At 52.5% G+C, this 12,087-nt stretch overlaps 4 protein-coding genes across 4 annotated transcripts; 3 read left to right on the top strand and 1 right to left on the bottom strand.

Moving 5' to 3' along the window:
• Positions 1-690: 690 nt before the first annotated feature.
• Positions 691-4,264, top strand: J4E82_001422 (uncharacterized protein; the record flags this gene model as incomplete). The annotated part of the gene is made up of 9 exons (XM_051727735.1): positions 691-879; positions 931-1,050; positions 1,101-1,151; positions 1,203-1,343; positions 1,393-1,440; positions 1,489-1,506; positions 1,558-3,793; positions 3,846-4,012; positions 4,061-4,264. The coding sequence occupies 9 exons, from the start codon at positions 691-693 to the stop codon at positions 4,262-4,264; spliced, it is 3,174 nt and encodes a 1,057-aa protein (XP_051592580.1).
• A 503-nt stretch (positions 4,265-4,767) lies between these two features.
• On the top strand, positions 4,768-6,734 carry J4E82_001421 (uncharacterized protein; the record flags this gene model as incomplete). The annotated part of the gene is made up of 3 exons (XM_051727734.1): positions 4,768-5,153; positions 5,220-6,409; positions 6,463-6,734. 3 exons carry the CDS (start codon positions 4,768-4,770, stop codon positions 6,732-6,734), a joined length of 1,848 nt encoding a protein of 615 aa, XP_051592579.1.
• Positions 6,735-7,955: 1,221 nt separating this feature from the next.
• J4E82_001420 (uncharacterized protein) lies at positions 7,956-10,786 on the top strand (the record flags this gene model as incomplete). The annotated part of the gene is made up of 8 exons (XM_051727733.1): positions 7,956-7,992; positions 8,054-8,092; positions 8,149-8,254; positions 8,317-8,450; positions 8,499-10,005; positions 10,054-10,191; positions 10,239-10,634; positions 10,687-10,786. 8 exons carry the CDS (start codon positions 7,956-7,958, stop codon positions 10,784-10,786), a joined length of 2,457 nt encoding a protein of 818 aa, XP_051592578.1.
• Positions 10,787-11,399: 613 nt separating this feature from the next.
• On the bottom strand, positions 11,400-11,943 carry J4E82_001419 (uncharacterized protein; the record flags this gene model as incomplete). Its single annotated transcript, XM_051727732.1, has 2 exons — positions 11,400-11,680; positions 11,736-11,943. 2 exons carry the CDS (start codon positions 11,941-11,943, stop codon positions 11,400-11,402), a joined length of 489 nt encoding a protein of 162 aa, XP_051592577.1.
• Between the last annotated feature and the right edge of the window lie 144 nt (positions 11,944-12,087).

Genomic DNA, 12,087 nt, shown 5'->3' with positions numbered 1-12,087 from the left:
CACTACAACGTCGAAAGCGTCGATTGGGCGATTTCAGCCTTTCCAACGCCCTAGCACCTCCTACGGAACTAATATTCGGCAGAATAACCGCATGCGACACCTCCCCTGCCCCATGCCAGCGACCTAACGATATCAGTCCGTGAGCAGTTGCTGAACCTCGTGGCGGCTATACGCACGCTGATTCGCCCGCGCCTTACCAGTCGTCTGAACGACATGGGCACTCTGCTCTTCTGCCAGCGTATGCACAATCTCGTGGCCCTCGTACAATGAGTCGTCGGTGGCGCCTTCCAGCCTGGCCCCTCATTCGGCATCTTCCAAATACCTGCTAACACGCTGTCTGACCAGGTCCAAGCGAATCTATGGATTGATCGGTCCAACTGCAGGGTACCGCCAGCTGCATCGTGAGTGACTTCACTTCTCGACTTCCCTACCAACTACGCACGGCCATTCTTTGGGCTGTCACCAGCAAGCCTCAGCACATCTTGATCTTTTCTCTCGTCTCCACTGCCGAATAGGCGGCGGCTGACGGCCACACCTCTGTCATCGCGGGTCCTGTATGGTTGGATCTGCACATCAAACCCGGAACAGGATCCATCGCTTGTGCATCGTATGCGCATTGCCGTCAAGGCTTCGAGAAGAACACTCTTGAATTTCTTCTTACTGCTAGCATCATGTACGTCTCCCCCTCATATGGAGACCCTTCAACCCCGCCCCTTGGTGGTTTTGAGAAAGACAGCCTCGTCGACCAGTCTTGCATCCAAAGAAGACACTACTGACTCAGCACGCTTTTCCAGGAAGTTCGGGAAGCACATCCAAAAAAGGCAACTGGAAATTCCAGAATATGCCGCCAGCTTTGTCGACTACAAAGCGCTCAAGAAGGTCCATATGCCTTCCGTATCGTAGGGGCTTCACTAATCGTATAATTTGTAGCTCATCAAGAAACTCAGCGCTACTCCAGTGATACCACCACAGAGTGAGGGCTTTCACCATGAATCCCTGGATCCGCAGTCGTCCTTACAAGCCAACAAGGCCACCTTTTTCTTCCGAGTCGTACGTCTTTGTGCTCGCGACAAGTACATAGATTCTTACTTGATAAACAGGAACGTGAGCTCGAAAAGGTCAACACGTTCTACCTGCAGAAAGAGGCAGAGGTATGTTCTAGCACTCGTGCGTCGGAGGATGAGTGCTCACTATAGTTGCAGTTGCGTCTGCGCTTGACCACGCTACTGGACAAGAAGAGAGTCATGCAACAACACCCGCAATCTGTCTCCAAGACATCTTCGCGATATGTTGCCCTCGAAGAAGGACTAAAGCAGTTTAGCATGGATCTCAACAAGCTTGAGGTGATTGGTCCGTATGCACTTGGGGGCTTCCGATACTAACCCGACTCAGCAATTTGTGGAAGTGAACGAAACAGCCTTCTCAAAAATCCTCAAGAAGGTTTGACGCATCCCTCTTTGCTGCCATCCGCCTGCTAACAGCGTCTAGTGGGACAAGACGTCCAAAGTTCGTTGTCATTACCTACGTATCTATCGACACTGGCTGACTTAGTGCCAGTCAAGGGAAAAGCAACTATACCTTTCGCGCGCCGTCGAAGTCCAGCCATGCTTCAACCGAGAAGTCATCAGCACATTGTCCGACCAAGCAACCCAGGCACTCCTTGATTTTTCGGGATGGGCTGAAGGCGAAGGGGTACAGGCACCCCATCCTGCAGCCGAGCCGCGCGTCTCCGAACCTGCATTCGAAGCGAAGCTCGAGCTTGACAACCAATTTGTGCAAGCTATCAACACCGCGAACGAAGGCAAGATCGAGGAGTGTTTAGCCCGCCTTTCGACCCTTCCCGATGCACGCGAGCACATCTCTAGGGCGTTCCTCAGCACCGTTGCAGAAGCGCCAGAATCCGCACTGAGAATACTACTCGATTCGAACCTCGTAAATCTCGAACAAGAGGACGAAATCAACGAGCGAAATTGTCTTCACAAGTCCGCTATCAGTGGAAGAATCGAAGTGCTTAAGCTTGGCCTATCGAGTAACGTGGATGTACATGCAACCGACGTGTACGGCAGGATACCATTGCATTACGCCTGTATGCATGGACATGTCGAGCTAGTACAGGAACTCATCAACGCTGCCCCAGAAACGGTGAACTTCCGTGATCAGGATAGCTTTACACCCTTGATCCATGCGATCGTGCATTCGAAGCTCGCTTGTGTGGAGATACTCCTTTCGAGAGGCGCCGACCTGACACGTCTAGGGCCTGGAGAGCATGTGCCGCTCAATCTTGCGTGTCAGTACGCATCATTGGAGATCCTTGAGCTTCTTCTACAGAGGTCTGCTGAGATGCTTTCCGATGCGGAAGGACTGTTTCCACAACACCTGGTGGCACGATCGGGAAAGACACCTGAAGCACTGTTGATGTTGCAAAAGTACGGCGCGGACCTCGACCAACCAGACAAGCTTTACCAATGGACGCCGCTGTTCCACGCTGCGAGCGAGGGTCATGTAGAGTGTCTCAAGACGCTGCTCCAATGTCAGGTCGATGTAGACATTGTGGATGAGAAAGGTCTTTCGGCCATGTACTACGCTACATGGGAAGGGCATCTAGAGTGTATGAAACTACTTGCTTCTGTTGGGCGTGGAGTCGGATTGATGTCACAGAAACAGGTCTCGCCTCAAATGACGTCTCAGCTGTCTAGCTCGATGCCTACAGCTATGGACATCGAAGGCGACCCCGATGGCATACCCGAGTTCATTCTGCCGCCGCCAATTATACCATTCCGAAGATATGGACATAACTTCCTCGATACAAAGACATTCGTAGTGATCAGCTTCGAAAAGGTGGGCAAAGAGGCGATTCGCTTCTATGACGAATCGAAATATCCCGCGGCAAGGCTTACAATCTCTTCAAAAAGCTCCGATCTCATACCACGCAACATTCTGCTACCCATACAAGACGAGTTCAAGGTTATCTCTTTCCAGATCGAGAACCTAGATACTTTCTCCATCGACTTCGACATATACCCCACAATAGGATCCAAGGTCATCGCTCGCAGCGTCGCCTCTTCAAAAGTATTTACAGAGCGCTCGAAGAGCTCTGGACGATGGCACCTCGAGTTGTTTGACCCAAGACTGCGGGCGATCGGCAGAGTTACTTTCGACTTTCAAGTAGTGAAGCCTTTCCATGGCATTCCGCTCGAGATCACCCACTTTGCGACCTACTGGAAGGCCACTAGTCAGCTCGACTCACAGCCCCATACACTCATTACCGGCTCCAGCCTATCTGGCGAATATGTGCGTCTGTTCGTCCAGCTGACTGCCGATGGTATACCAGTGCTGTATCCGAGATGGAAGGTCAACCACCACGGATTGGAAGTGCCAGTCAACATACTTACGTATGCGCAATTCGCAGCGATCGGTGTTCAGGACACGACCGCGGCTGCGAATCAGCTTGCTGCGGAACTTAACAACACTGGCTCGATAAACATACCGAACATTTACCAAATCATGGCTTCGTCGTTCATTACGTTGAAGGATGCCTTATCAGCACTGCCGGCTCACATCCATGTCGAGCTGCATGTTCTCTTCCCGTCCCGACTTGAAGAGGAACGTCTGAAGCTTGGCCCCACACATGACATGAATGCCTTCGCAGATAAAATCCTCTCGGTAGTCTTTGAACATGCACGCAAACTGAGGGAACAAGGTGCTGGTGAGATAGATGGTACTCTGAGGAGTGTGTTATTCAGCTCTTTCAACCAGGACATATGCACGGTCATAAACTGGAAGCAGCCGAATTGTGAGCATGACACTTATGGGAGGATACGCAAAAGATGCTAACTCTGAAACAGACCCAGTTCTGCTCTGCAACGAGCTCGGTGCGGATAGCCCTCAGTCGCCCTCTGGAAATACACACATCATTCAAAGCAGCGGTCGCACAACGACGTCTGTCAAGGAAGCTGTACAGATTGCTAGGGACAACAACTTCATGGGCCTGATATGTAGCTCGCGTCTATTGGTGAGTATCCTACAAATTACCATACAACTTCTCTCTAACAGATCCTAGTCGCTCGCTCCCGCTCTCATTGAATCGATCAAGACGGCCGGCCTTGTCCTCGTCACAGACATTACCGACTCTCCAGAAAATGAACCCGCCCAGCCTGCAAACCTCCACGTTGCAAATCCCCGCCGACAAAACACACCAGACGGAGTCGATGGATACCTGAAGGGCAATGGTGTACTTTGTTTCAACGAGACTGTCGATATGTAGAATACACGTTATGCATAGGTGCGAGATCAGGCAGTAATGCGGTTATGGCGTTGCGTATTAGACTGAATATCCTGCGGAGGAATGATTATACCACTGGAAGAGAGGCGGACAGGTGCCTTTTGCTGCAGACTGATAGCTGCTAGACGGAGTCTCTTATTGCATGCAGCTTTCCCTGACTTCAGATGATTGATTCGTCTTATACGCGTCTGGAATGTTGGTCAAATTCAATACATGAGTAGGAACATTTGCACCCGTAAACATGGGATTTGGGTAATGTGCATGGGCATGTGGTGCCAATTCGGCAGTGTCGATGCTCGCCGCAAACCGACAGGGGTGTGGTGTCCGGGATCCGATTCGCGCTGCGCCTTCATCGAAAAATGTCGAACGACGACATTTGTGGCTAGAAGCGGTCTGTTGCCGCTTGTCGCTCGCTTTCGCATCTTCCTCTCTCAGGCCCATAGACTCTGCAGTGATTGGACTCTGCCGGCCATGGTATAAACATAATGTCGACCCTGAGCGCCCTTTCTTCTCCGCTCCTCCGAAGGACGTGGATCTGCCGAGCTTGTATACGATCGCAGCGACAGACGATACCGCAGCCATATGGCTTGTGGCAACAACGAAGCACCTCGGCGGGGCACAATGCCTTCGCAAGCAGAATAGGGTCGTCGAGGACATTTGCAAGCCAAGCAAATGAGGCGGCCAATGCCACACCCAAAGCTGCAGGGAGGAGCTCCAAGAGCAGCAAGAGGAGGACGAGGCTGCTGATAGCTGGAGGTGGAATTGCAATTGGCGCAGCAGTCGTTACAGTCAATGACGACGCGAAGCATGCTTACGTGGCAGCGCAGCGAAGCTACAGAGTGGTTGCAACGCTGGTGCTCAACATCAGAGAGTATGTGCATGCGTGCATAGTCCAGCACAACCAAACAATCCATGGCTAATATACACCTTTGTGCAGTTACCGCGACGTACTCAAGCGTGACGACGAACCAGACTACAACGAGCAACTCAAAGCCTGCCACCTACGATGCGCCAAGCGTACCCTACACACACTCGAGAAGAACGGCTCCATCTTCATCAAGCTGGGACAACATCTGAGCAGCATGAACTACCTGCTGCCGAACGAATGGTGCGATACCTTCATACCACTGCAAGACAAATGTCCCGTATCCTCCTTCGAATCCATACAAGACATGTGCCGACGAGACACGGGCCTTGAGCTCTCCGACTTCTTCTCGGAATTTGAGGAACAGCCCATAGGCGCAGCCTCCCTCGCCCAGGTACACCGTGCAACGGTTCGTGAGACGGGTCAGAAAGTCGCCGTCAAAGTGCAACATCCGGCCCTGGACGAGTGGGCCAAACTTGATTTGGCTTTGACAAGCTTCTCGTTTACGACGCTCAAGCGCTGGTTCCCCGAATACGATCTGACCTGGTTATCCGACGAAATGCAGCTTTCCTTGCCACAAGAACTCGATTTCGCCCTCGAAGGCAAGAATGCCATGCGTGCGCGAGAATACTTCTCTCACGTCCGCGATGTACCCGTCGTCATACCCAAAGTCCTTTGGGCAAAGCGCCGGTTACTCGTTATGGAATACGTATCAGGGTTTCGAACGGACGACCTCAAGAGTTTGGATGAACATGGCATTGACAGAGACGAAGTATCGGCAGCACTGGCTAGGATATTCAACGAGATGATCTTTGGCAGAGATGCGCCACTCCATTGCGATCCGCATGGTGGAAACATTGCTATACGGCACAACCCGACTCGTTCAGGCAAGACCAACTTTGACGTGGTGCTATACGATCACGGCCTCTATCGTGATATCCCTATGCCCTTGCGACGCAACTACGCAAAACTCTGGCTCGCCGTATTGGACGCCGACGAAGCTGGTATGCGCAAATACGCTTACCAGGTGGCAGGGATCAAGGAAGAACACTTCCCTCTCTTTGCTTCGGCCATTACAGGCAGAGATTATACCGTGTTGGCAAAGAAGGAGAGTGGCACTGGTGGTGTAATGACGAGCAGGACGAGTGAAGAGAAGAAAGTTATTGGAGATGCGTTGGGAGAGGGGTTGTTGGAGAGTTTGATCGAGCTGCTTGGACAGGTTCCGAGAGTGATTTTGTTGATTTTGAAAACTAATGATTTGAGTAAGTCTTGGTCCCTCCCATCACCTGAGCATCTATATTGACCTTTCTTGTAGCGCGGTCCTTGGATGAAGGTCTGCATACTCGCCAAGGTCCTATGCGCACTTTTCTTATCCTCGCTCGGTATGCCAGTCGCACGGTGTACGAAGAGAGTTTAGACAACCTCAACGGCAGTATACTTTGGCCCAGTAACTTTCTGAGTTGGCTGGGTGCGTGGACAAGGCACATGAGAGTTGAGATGCAGTTGAGTGGGTACGAGACGTACCTGAAGCTAAGAGCGCTGTTGGGTATGAGGAAGATTGAGATTGGGGATAGCTTTAGGGAGTAGGGTATGACGAGCGTGGAGTTTGGCGACTATCAACATTAGACTTGACATGATTTGCATTAGAAGCTGGTGACATAGCTGGAAAGTCACAGGCGCAGTTAGAGTTATGATATCGAAACCTGATACTCATCTTGAGGTGCACGCGTGTATATGTCGCAGTGAACCCCACTCTGGCTGAAGATGGATACGGCAAGACGGAACGGGCGGAACGTAGTCGGGCCTAGACGTGTTGGTTCCTACAGGATGTACGTGTGGCGGTGCCGTTTACCCAAGAATGTGCGGCCTTGCATGTGGCTCGTGTCCAAGACTGCCATTCGTCTTGGTGTTTGACAGATGGTTTGCAATGTGTTTGAGGCGTGGTCGTCTGATGGACAGCAGCTTCTGGGCGCCAAAGAGCGCCCAGAAGATGGAAACATGTAGTGAGAGGCACCAAGAAGAGGCAGATGGCATCAGAGACGGCCCAAGCAGCATACGAAGCAGCAGCAGAGATGTGGTCGAGAGATATGTTGTTATTTTGGTTCTTGGACATGCTAGTGGGCGGTGACAGGGAGGTAGAGCGGTTTGACATCATCGATGCCATGCGTCGCGAGAGCAAAGGCAATCTTGACATGCACGGGTACGCCCATCGGAAGCAGACTGTGCACCAGGTGTCTTGTTGCTCCTCTCCAAAGCATTCCAAGGTTACCCTCAACGGCCACATATATCGAGACTCTGGTCAGGCGCCAGTCAGCAGCAGCAGCAGCAGCAGCAGTAGCAGTTCGCATCGCCCCCCGACACAACCTGCGGGGCAAGCGCCAAGGCAGCAGAAGGCATCCTCCCGGAATCGCATCGTTCACGCCGCAGCGCTCAACGCCCTAGCCGCCAGGGCTGGAGTGGAAAGACTTTGTGGGTGACTTGGGGTGTCAGCGATTGCAAAGGATTGTATAAGCGATTACCATCGTAGGCCGGAGACTCGTCGGGCAGCGCCGTGAAGGCCCGCCGCATTTGCCTTTGTAGTAGACTGCGCACGGTCGCCTTTCGCACAGCCTCCTCCAGTACCTGTACTGTACCCTCGTCGCTCCGCCGTAGCCAACCCAGAGACGCCATACATCACCACCCAAACCCAGCACCAGAGAAGAGGCCCCTAACCACCGCGAGCTCTGAGAGCCGCCCCTCTACCTCTGTCGCCCGTCCCCGCTCCATCCCACACCCGCGACCGCTTGTTGCGCTGCATAACCGCGCATCATGGACGGCGCTGGCCAGCCCAACCTGCGCATCACCAGTATGTCTCACCCGCCGCCACCGAGTCCTGCGAGCCCCACGACCAAACTAACACGCCGCAGTCATCGCCGCCGATGGGCTCTACAAGCGCGATGTGTTCCGTACGTATGCCCTGACCCAGCCCGGCATCGTCATGTCGCTCATGCATGTGCTGCAGGATTTCCGGACCCTTTCGCTGTAGCCACAATCAATGGCGAGCAGACGCGCACCACCAGCGTCATCAAGAAGACGCTGAACCCCTACTGGAACGAGAGCTTCGACATGTACGCTGCCCTGGGCCTTGGCCTCGCATGCCTTCGCATCATGACGCTAACACTCGACACAGGAAAGTGAACGAGGAGAGCGTTTTGGCGGTTCAGATCTTTGACCAGAAGAAGTTCAAGAAGAAGGACCAGGGCTTCCTGGGCGTCATCAATGTCCGCATAGGGTCGGTAATAGACCTCGATGCCGGCGGGGATGGTAGGCCTGATGCATGCCAGTCTACATCATCTGCTAACAGCCCCTCAGAGATGCTCACGCGCGACCTCAAAAAGTCAAACGACAACATGGTCGTCCATGGCAAGCTCATCCTCAACCTCTCCACTAACCTCACCGCGCCCATTACCCAGGGAGCTCAGAACGCCACCCGACCGACCGCATCCCCGCACCCGTCCGTCAACGGTGCTGTCCCTGGTGCTGTTTCAACTCCACAACAGTCGACGACGAACCTTCATCCTCCCGACGTATACCCCGGTCAGCAACGACCCTCAGTCGCCGGCCAACCAGCTGCCCAGCGTCTCAGTCAAGCCCCTCCAGCTGGCCCACCAACTGGCCCGCCCGCTGGTCCAGGCCCCGCGCCAAATGGAGCGACTCCAGCTCGCAACAGCGGCGGTGCATACAGCGCTTTCGAGGATGCTCAAGGAAGATTGCCAAATGGCTGGGAGCGTCGCGAGGATCATCTGGGCCGAACCTACTACGTCGACCACAACACTAGACAAACCACTTGGATCAGGCCGGGCGCAGGATTCAACGAGGCTGATCAGCGCCGGGATGTAGCTGCGCAGACCCAGCAGGAGCGCATGCGACATCAGAACCGCATGCTGCCTGAAGATAGGACCGGAGCCAACTCGCCCACTCTCACCGATCGTCAGCCATCACCGCCTGCTGGTTCGGCCAATGCTGCAAGCATGATGGCAACAGGAGCGACTACTGCTGGAACAGGAGAGCTTCCGTCTGGTTGGGAACAGCGGCATACACCCGAAGGTCGACCATACTTTGTTGATCACAACACGCGAACGACAACATGGGTAGACCCTCGCCGACAGCAATACATCCGCATGTATGGTGGTCAGGCCGCCAACGGAAGCACCATTCAGCAGCAGCCCGTCTCCCAACTCGGGCCATTGCCATCAGGGTGGGAAATGCGCCTCACCAACACAGCCAGAGTATACTTTGTGGATCACAATACGAAGACAACTACCTGGGACGACCCGAGATTACCGTCCTCGTTGGACCAGAACGTACCTCAGTACAAGCGCGACTTCCGTCGCAAGCTGATCTACTTCAGATCACAACCTGCACTGCGCATTGTTAGTGGTCAATGCCATGTCAAGGTGCGACGAACGCACATCTTCGAGGATTCATACCACGAGATCATGCGCCAAAGCGCTGCTGATCTCAAGAAGCGACTAATGATCAAATTCGATGGCGAAGACGGTCTGGATTATGGAGGTCTCTCCCGAGAATTCTTCTTCCTGCTATCTCACGAGATGTTCAACCCCTTCTACTGCTTGTTCGAATATTCTGCGCACGACAACTACACTCTTCAGATTAACCCTCACTCCGGCATTAACCCCGAACATTTGAACTACTTCAAGTTCATTGGACGCGTTGTTGGTCTGGCCATTTTCCATCGCCGTTTCTTGGATGCCTTCTTTATCGGAGCGTTTTACAAAATGATCTTGAGGAAGAAGGTTGCTCTCCAAGACATGGAAGGTGTAGATGCTGATTTCCATCGTAACCTGGAATGGATGCTGTAGGTTCAAACTTCATTTTTCGGGCGCATACAAGCTAACAAACGCAGGAACAACGATATCACGGATGCTCTAGAGTTGACCTTTGCTACTGATGACGAGCGCTTCGGTGAAACCGTCAGCATTGAGTTGAAGCCTGGAGGTGACAATATCGAGGTTACCAACGAGAACAAGCACGAATACGTTGAGTACGTGGATCCAGTCTTAGTCTGTCCCAATTATGCTAACTGATCAGACTCATTACCGAATGGCGTATTCAGAAACGTGTCGAAGAGCAATTCCAGGCTTTCATCACTGGTTTCCATGAACTAATTCCTGCGGATCTCGTAAACGTTTTTGACGAACGTGAGCTCGAGTTGCTCATCGGTGGTATTGCAGATATCGACGTTGACGACTGGAAGAAGCACACGGATTACCGTGGCTACACCGAGAACGATGAGGTGATTCAGAACTTCTGGAAATGCATTCGCAGCTGGGACGCCGAGCAAAAGTCGCGTCTCCTACAATTCGCTACCGGAACATCACGTATTCCTGTCAACGGATTCAAGGATTTGCAGGGTAGTGATGGACCAAGAAGATTCACAATTGAAAAGGCTGGTGAGCCCAATCAATTGCCGAAATCACACACATGGTATGAGACCCAAACATCCAGCGTATGGGCCAGCTGCTAACAAGATGTGCAGTTTCAATCGTCTCGATTTACCACCTTACAAGACATTCGAAGCACTCAACCAGAAACTCACCATTGCCGTTGAAGAGACAGTTGGTTTCGGACAAGAATAAGCCTCTCGCCATCCGGTAGGAGCCATGCGTGTGGACTACAGCTGTGGCCAAGGAAGTGCGGAAGACTACTACTACTACATGGCGTTGATGTCATTGTACAAAATCTGCGAAGGGAAGGTGGAGCATTAGTATATGGCGAGAACGCGCTCCTTGGGATCGTGTATGACACTTGACTTTCTGGACTTGTGTCTGACCTGGCTCATCTTCAGTGTATTGCGTGGGATATATTGCATTGCTTGCACATGTGCACGTACTCAGCGGCGTTTTGGGGGTTGATCGGAATGGAAGTAGTATAGCGCTTTTCTTATATGAGCGCTGTAACAATGAAGGATGATGAGACCTGGACGGAGCCTACGTGACATGGCCAATTGTGTTGCCTATGAGCATGTCATGGCTGCCGTGTGTGCGCCTTTGCAGACGTGGAACTGTTTTGCTTATTAATGTTTACATTCTTGTTGTAGGAACGGCGGCATTCACAAGTATTGGCAACACACATAACTAGTTGCAAAAGGCAGGCATGTCAGTCAACCCAGGAAAGCCATCGTATCACTGATTAAATATTATCCTATTCATCCAACTACCCGCTCGACCACCAGCAATTGTACTACCCCATCTACAACAGACCAGCAAACATGGCAACAATGGCGGCACCAGCAGGTACACCGAAGCTGCTACCCGCACCAGCGAAGCTGGTGGGAGTTGAGCTAGCCTCAGACTCGGAGCCGGTACCAGTAGCACTGGTCATGGCGCTCGTAGCACTGGCAACGGCACGAGACTGTGTAGCAGCGACGCTGGCAACAGAGGCCATGGACGAGGAAGCAGCGGCGCGGAGGGGCTCGGCGGCACCGCAGTAAGATGTTACGGTGTTCTGGACAGGAGGCTTCTCAAGGGAGTCTACAGATGTTTTGTTAACTTGTACTCATCTTGTTTGTATGCATGGAACACTTACCAGGGCAGTTGTTGTAGCAGACGAGAACATCTCTGTAGACGTCGCAGAGACAGATGAAGTCGTTAGGGTTCTCGTTGCAGGCGTCGATGCGGGATTGGTAACCTTGGACGCAAGTGTCTACAATGTTTTGGGCATCGCACTTGTCCTGGGCAGCGACGAAGCTAGCAGAGGCTGAGATGGCGACGGCGATGGCGGTGATGAAACGCATCTTGATACGAATGTTCGGATGGTAAAGTGGTGTAGTTCTACGACGTTGTATTACAAAGTATTAAGGTATAAAGAAGCTACCCAAAGCGAATGGTGGGTACTGTTGTTCGTATAGCGACCGAGAAAGGTAGGATAGATGACGGGA

The sequence above is a fragment of the Alternaria postmessia genome (genome assembly GCF_024291825.1).
Source record: "Alternaria postmessia strain BMP 2775 chromosome Unknown scaffold_5, whole genome shotgun sequence".
Lineage (NCBI taxonomy): Eukaryota > Fungi > Ascomycota > Dothideomycetes > Pleosporales > Pleosporaceae > Alternaria > Alternaria postmessia.
The sequence above is the reverse complement of the archived record's forward strand: the minus strand, read 5'-3'. Positions and strand labels throughout refer to the sequence as shown.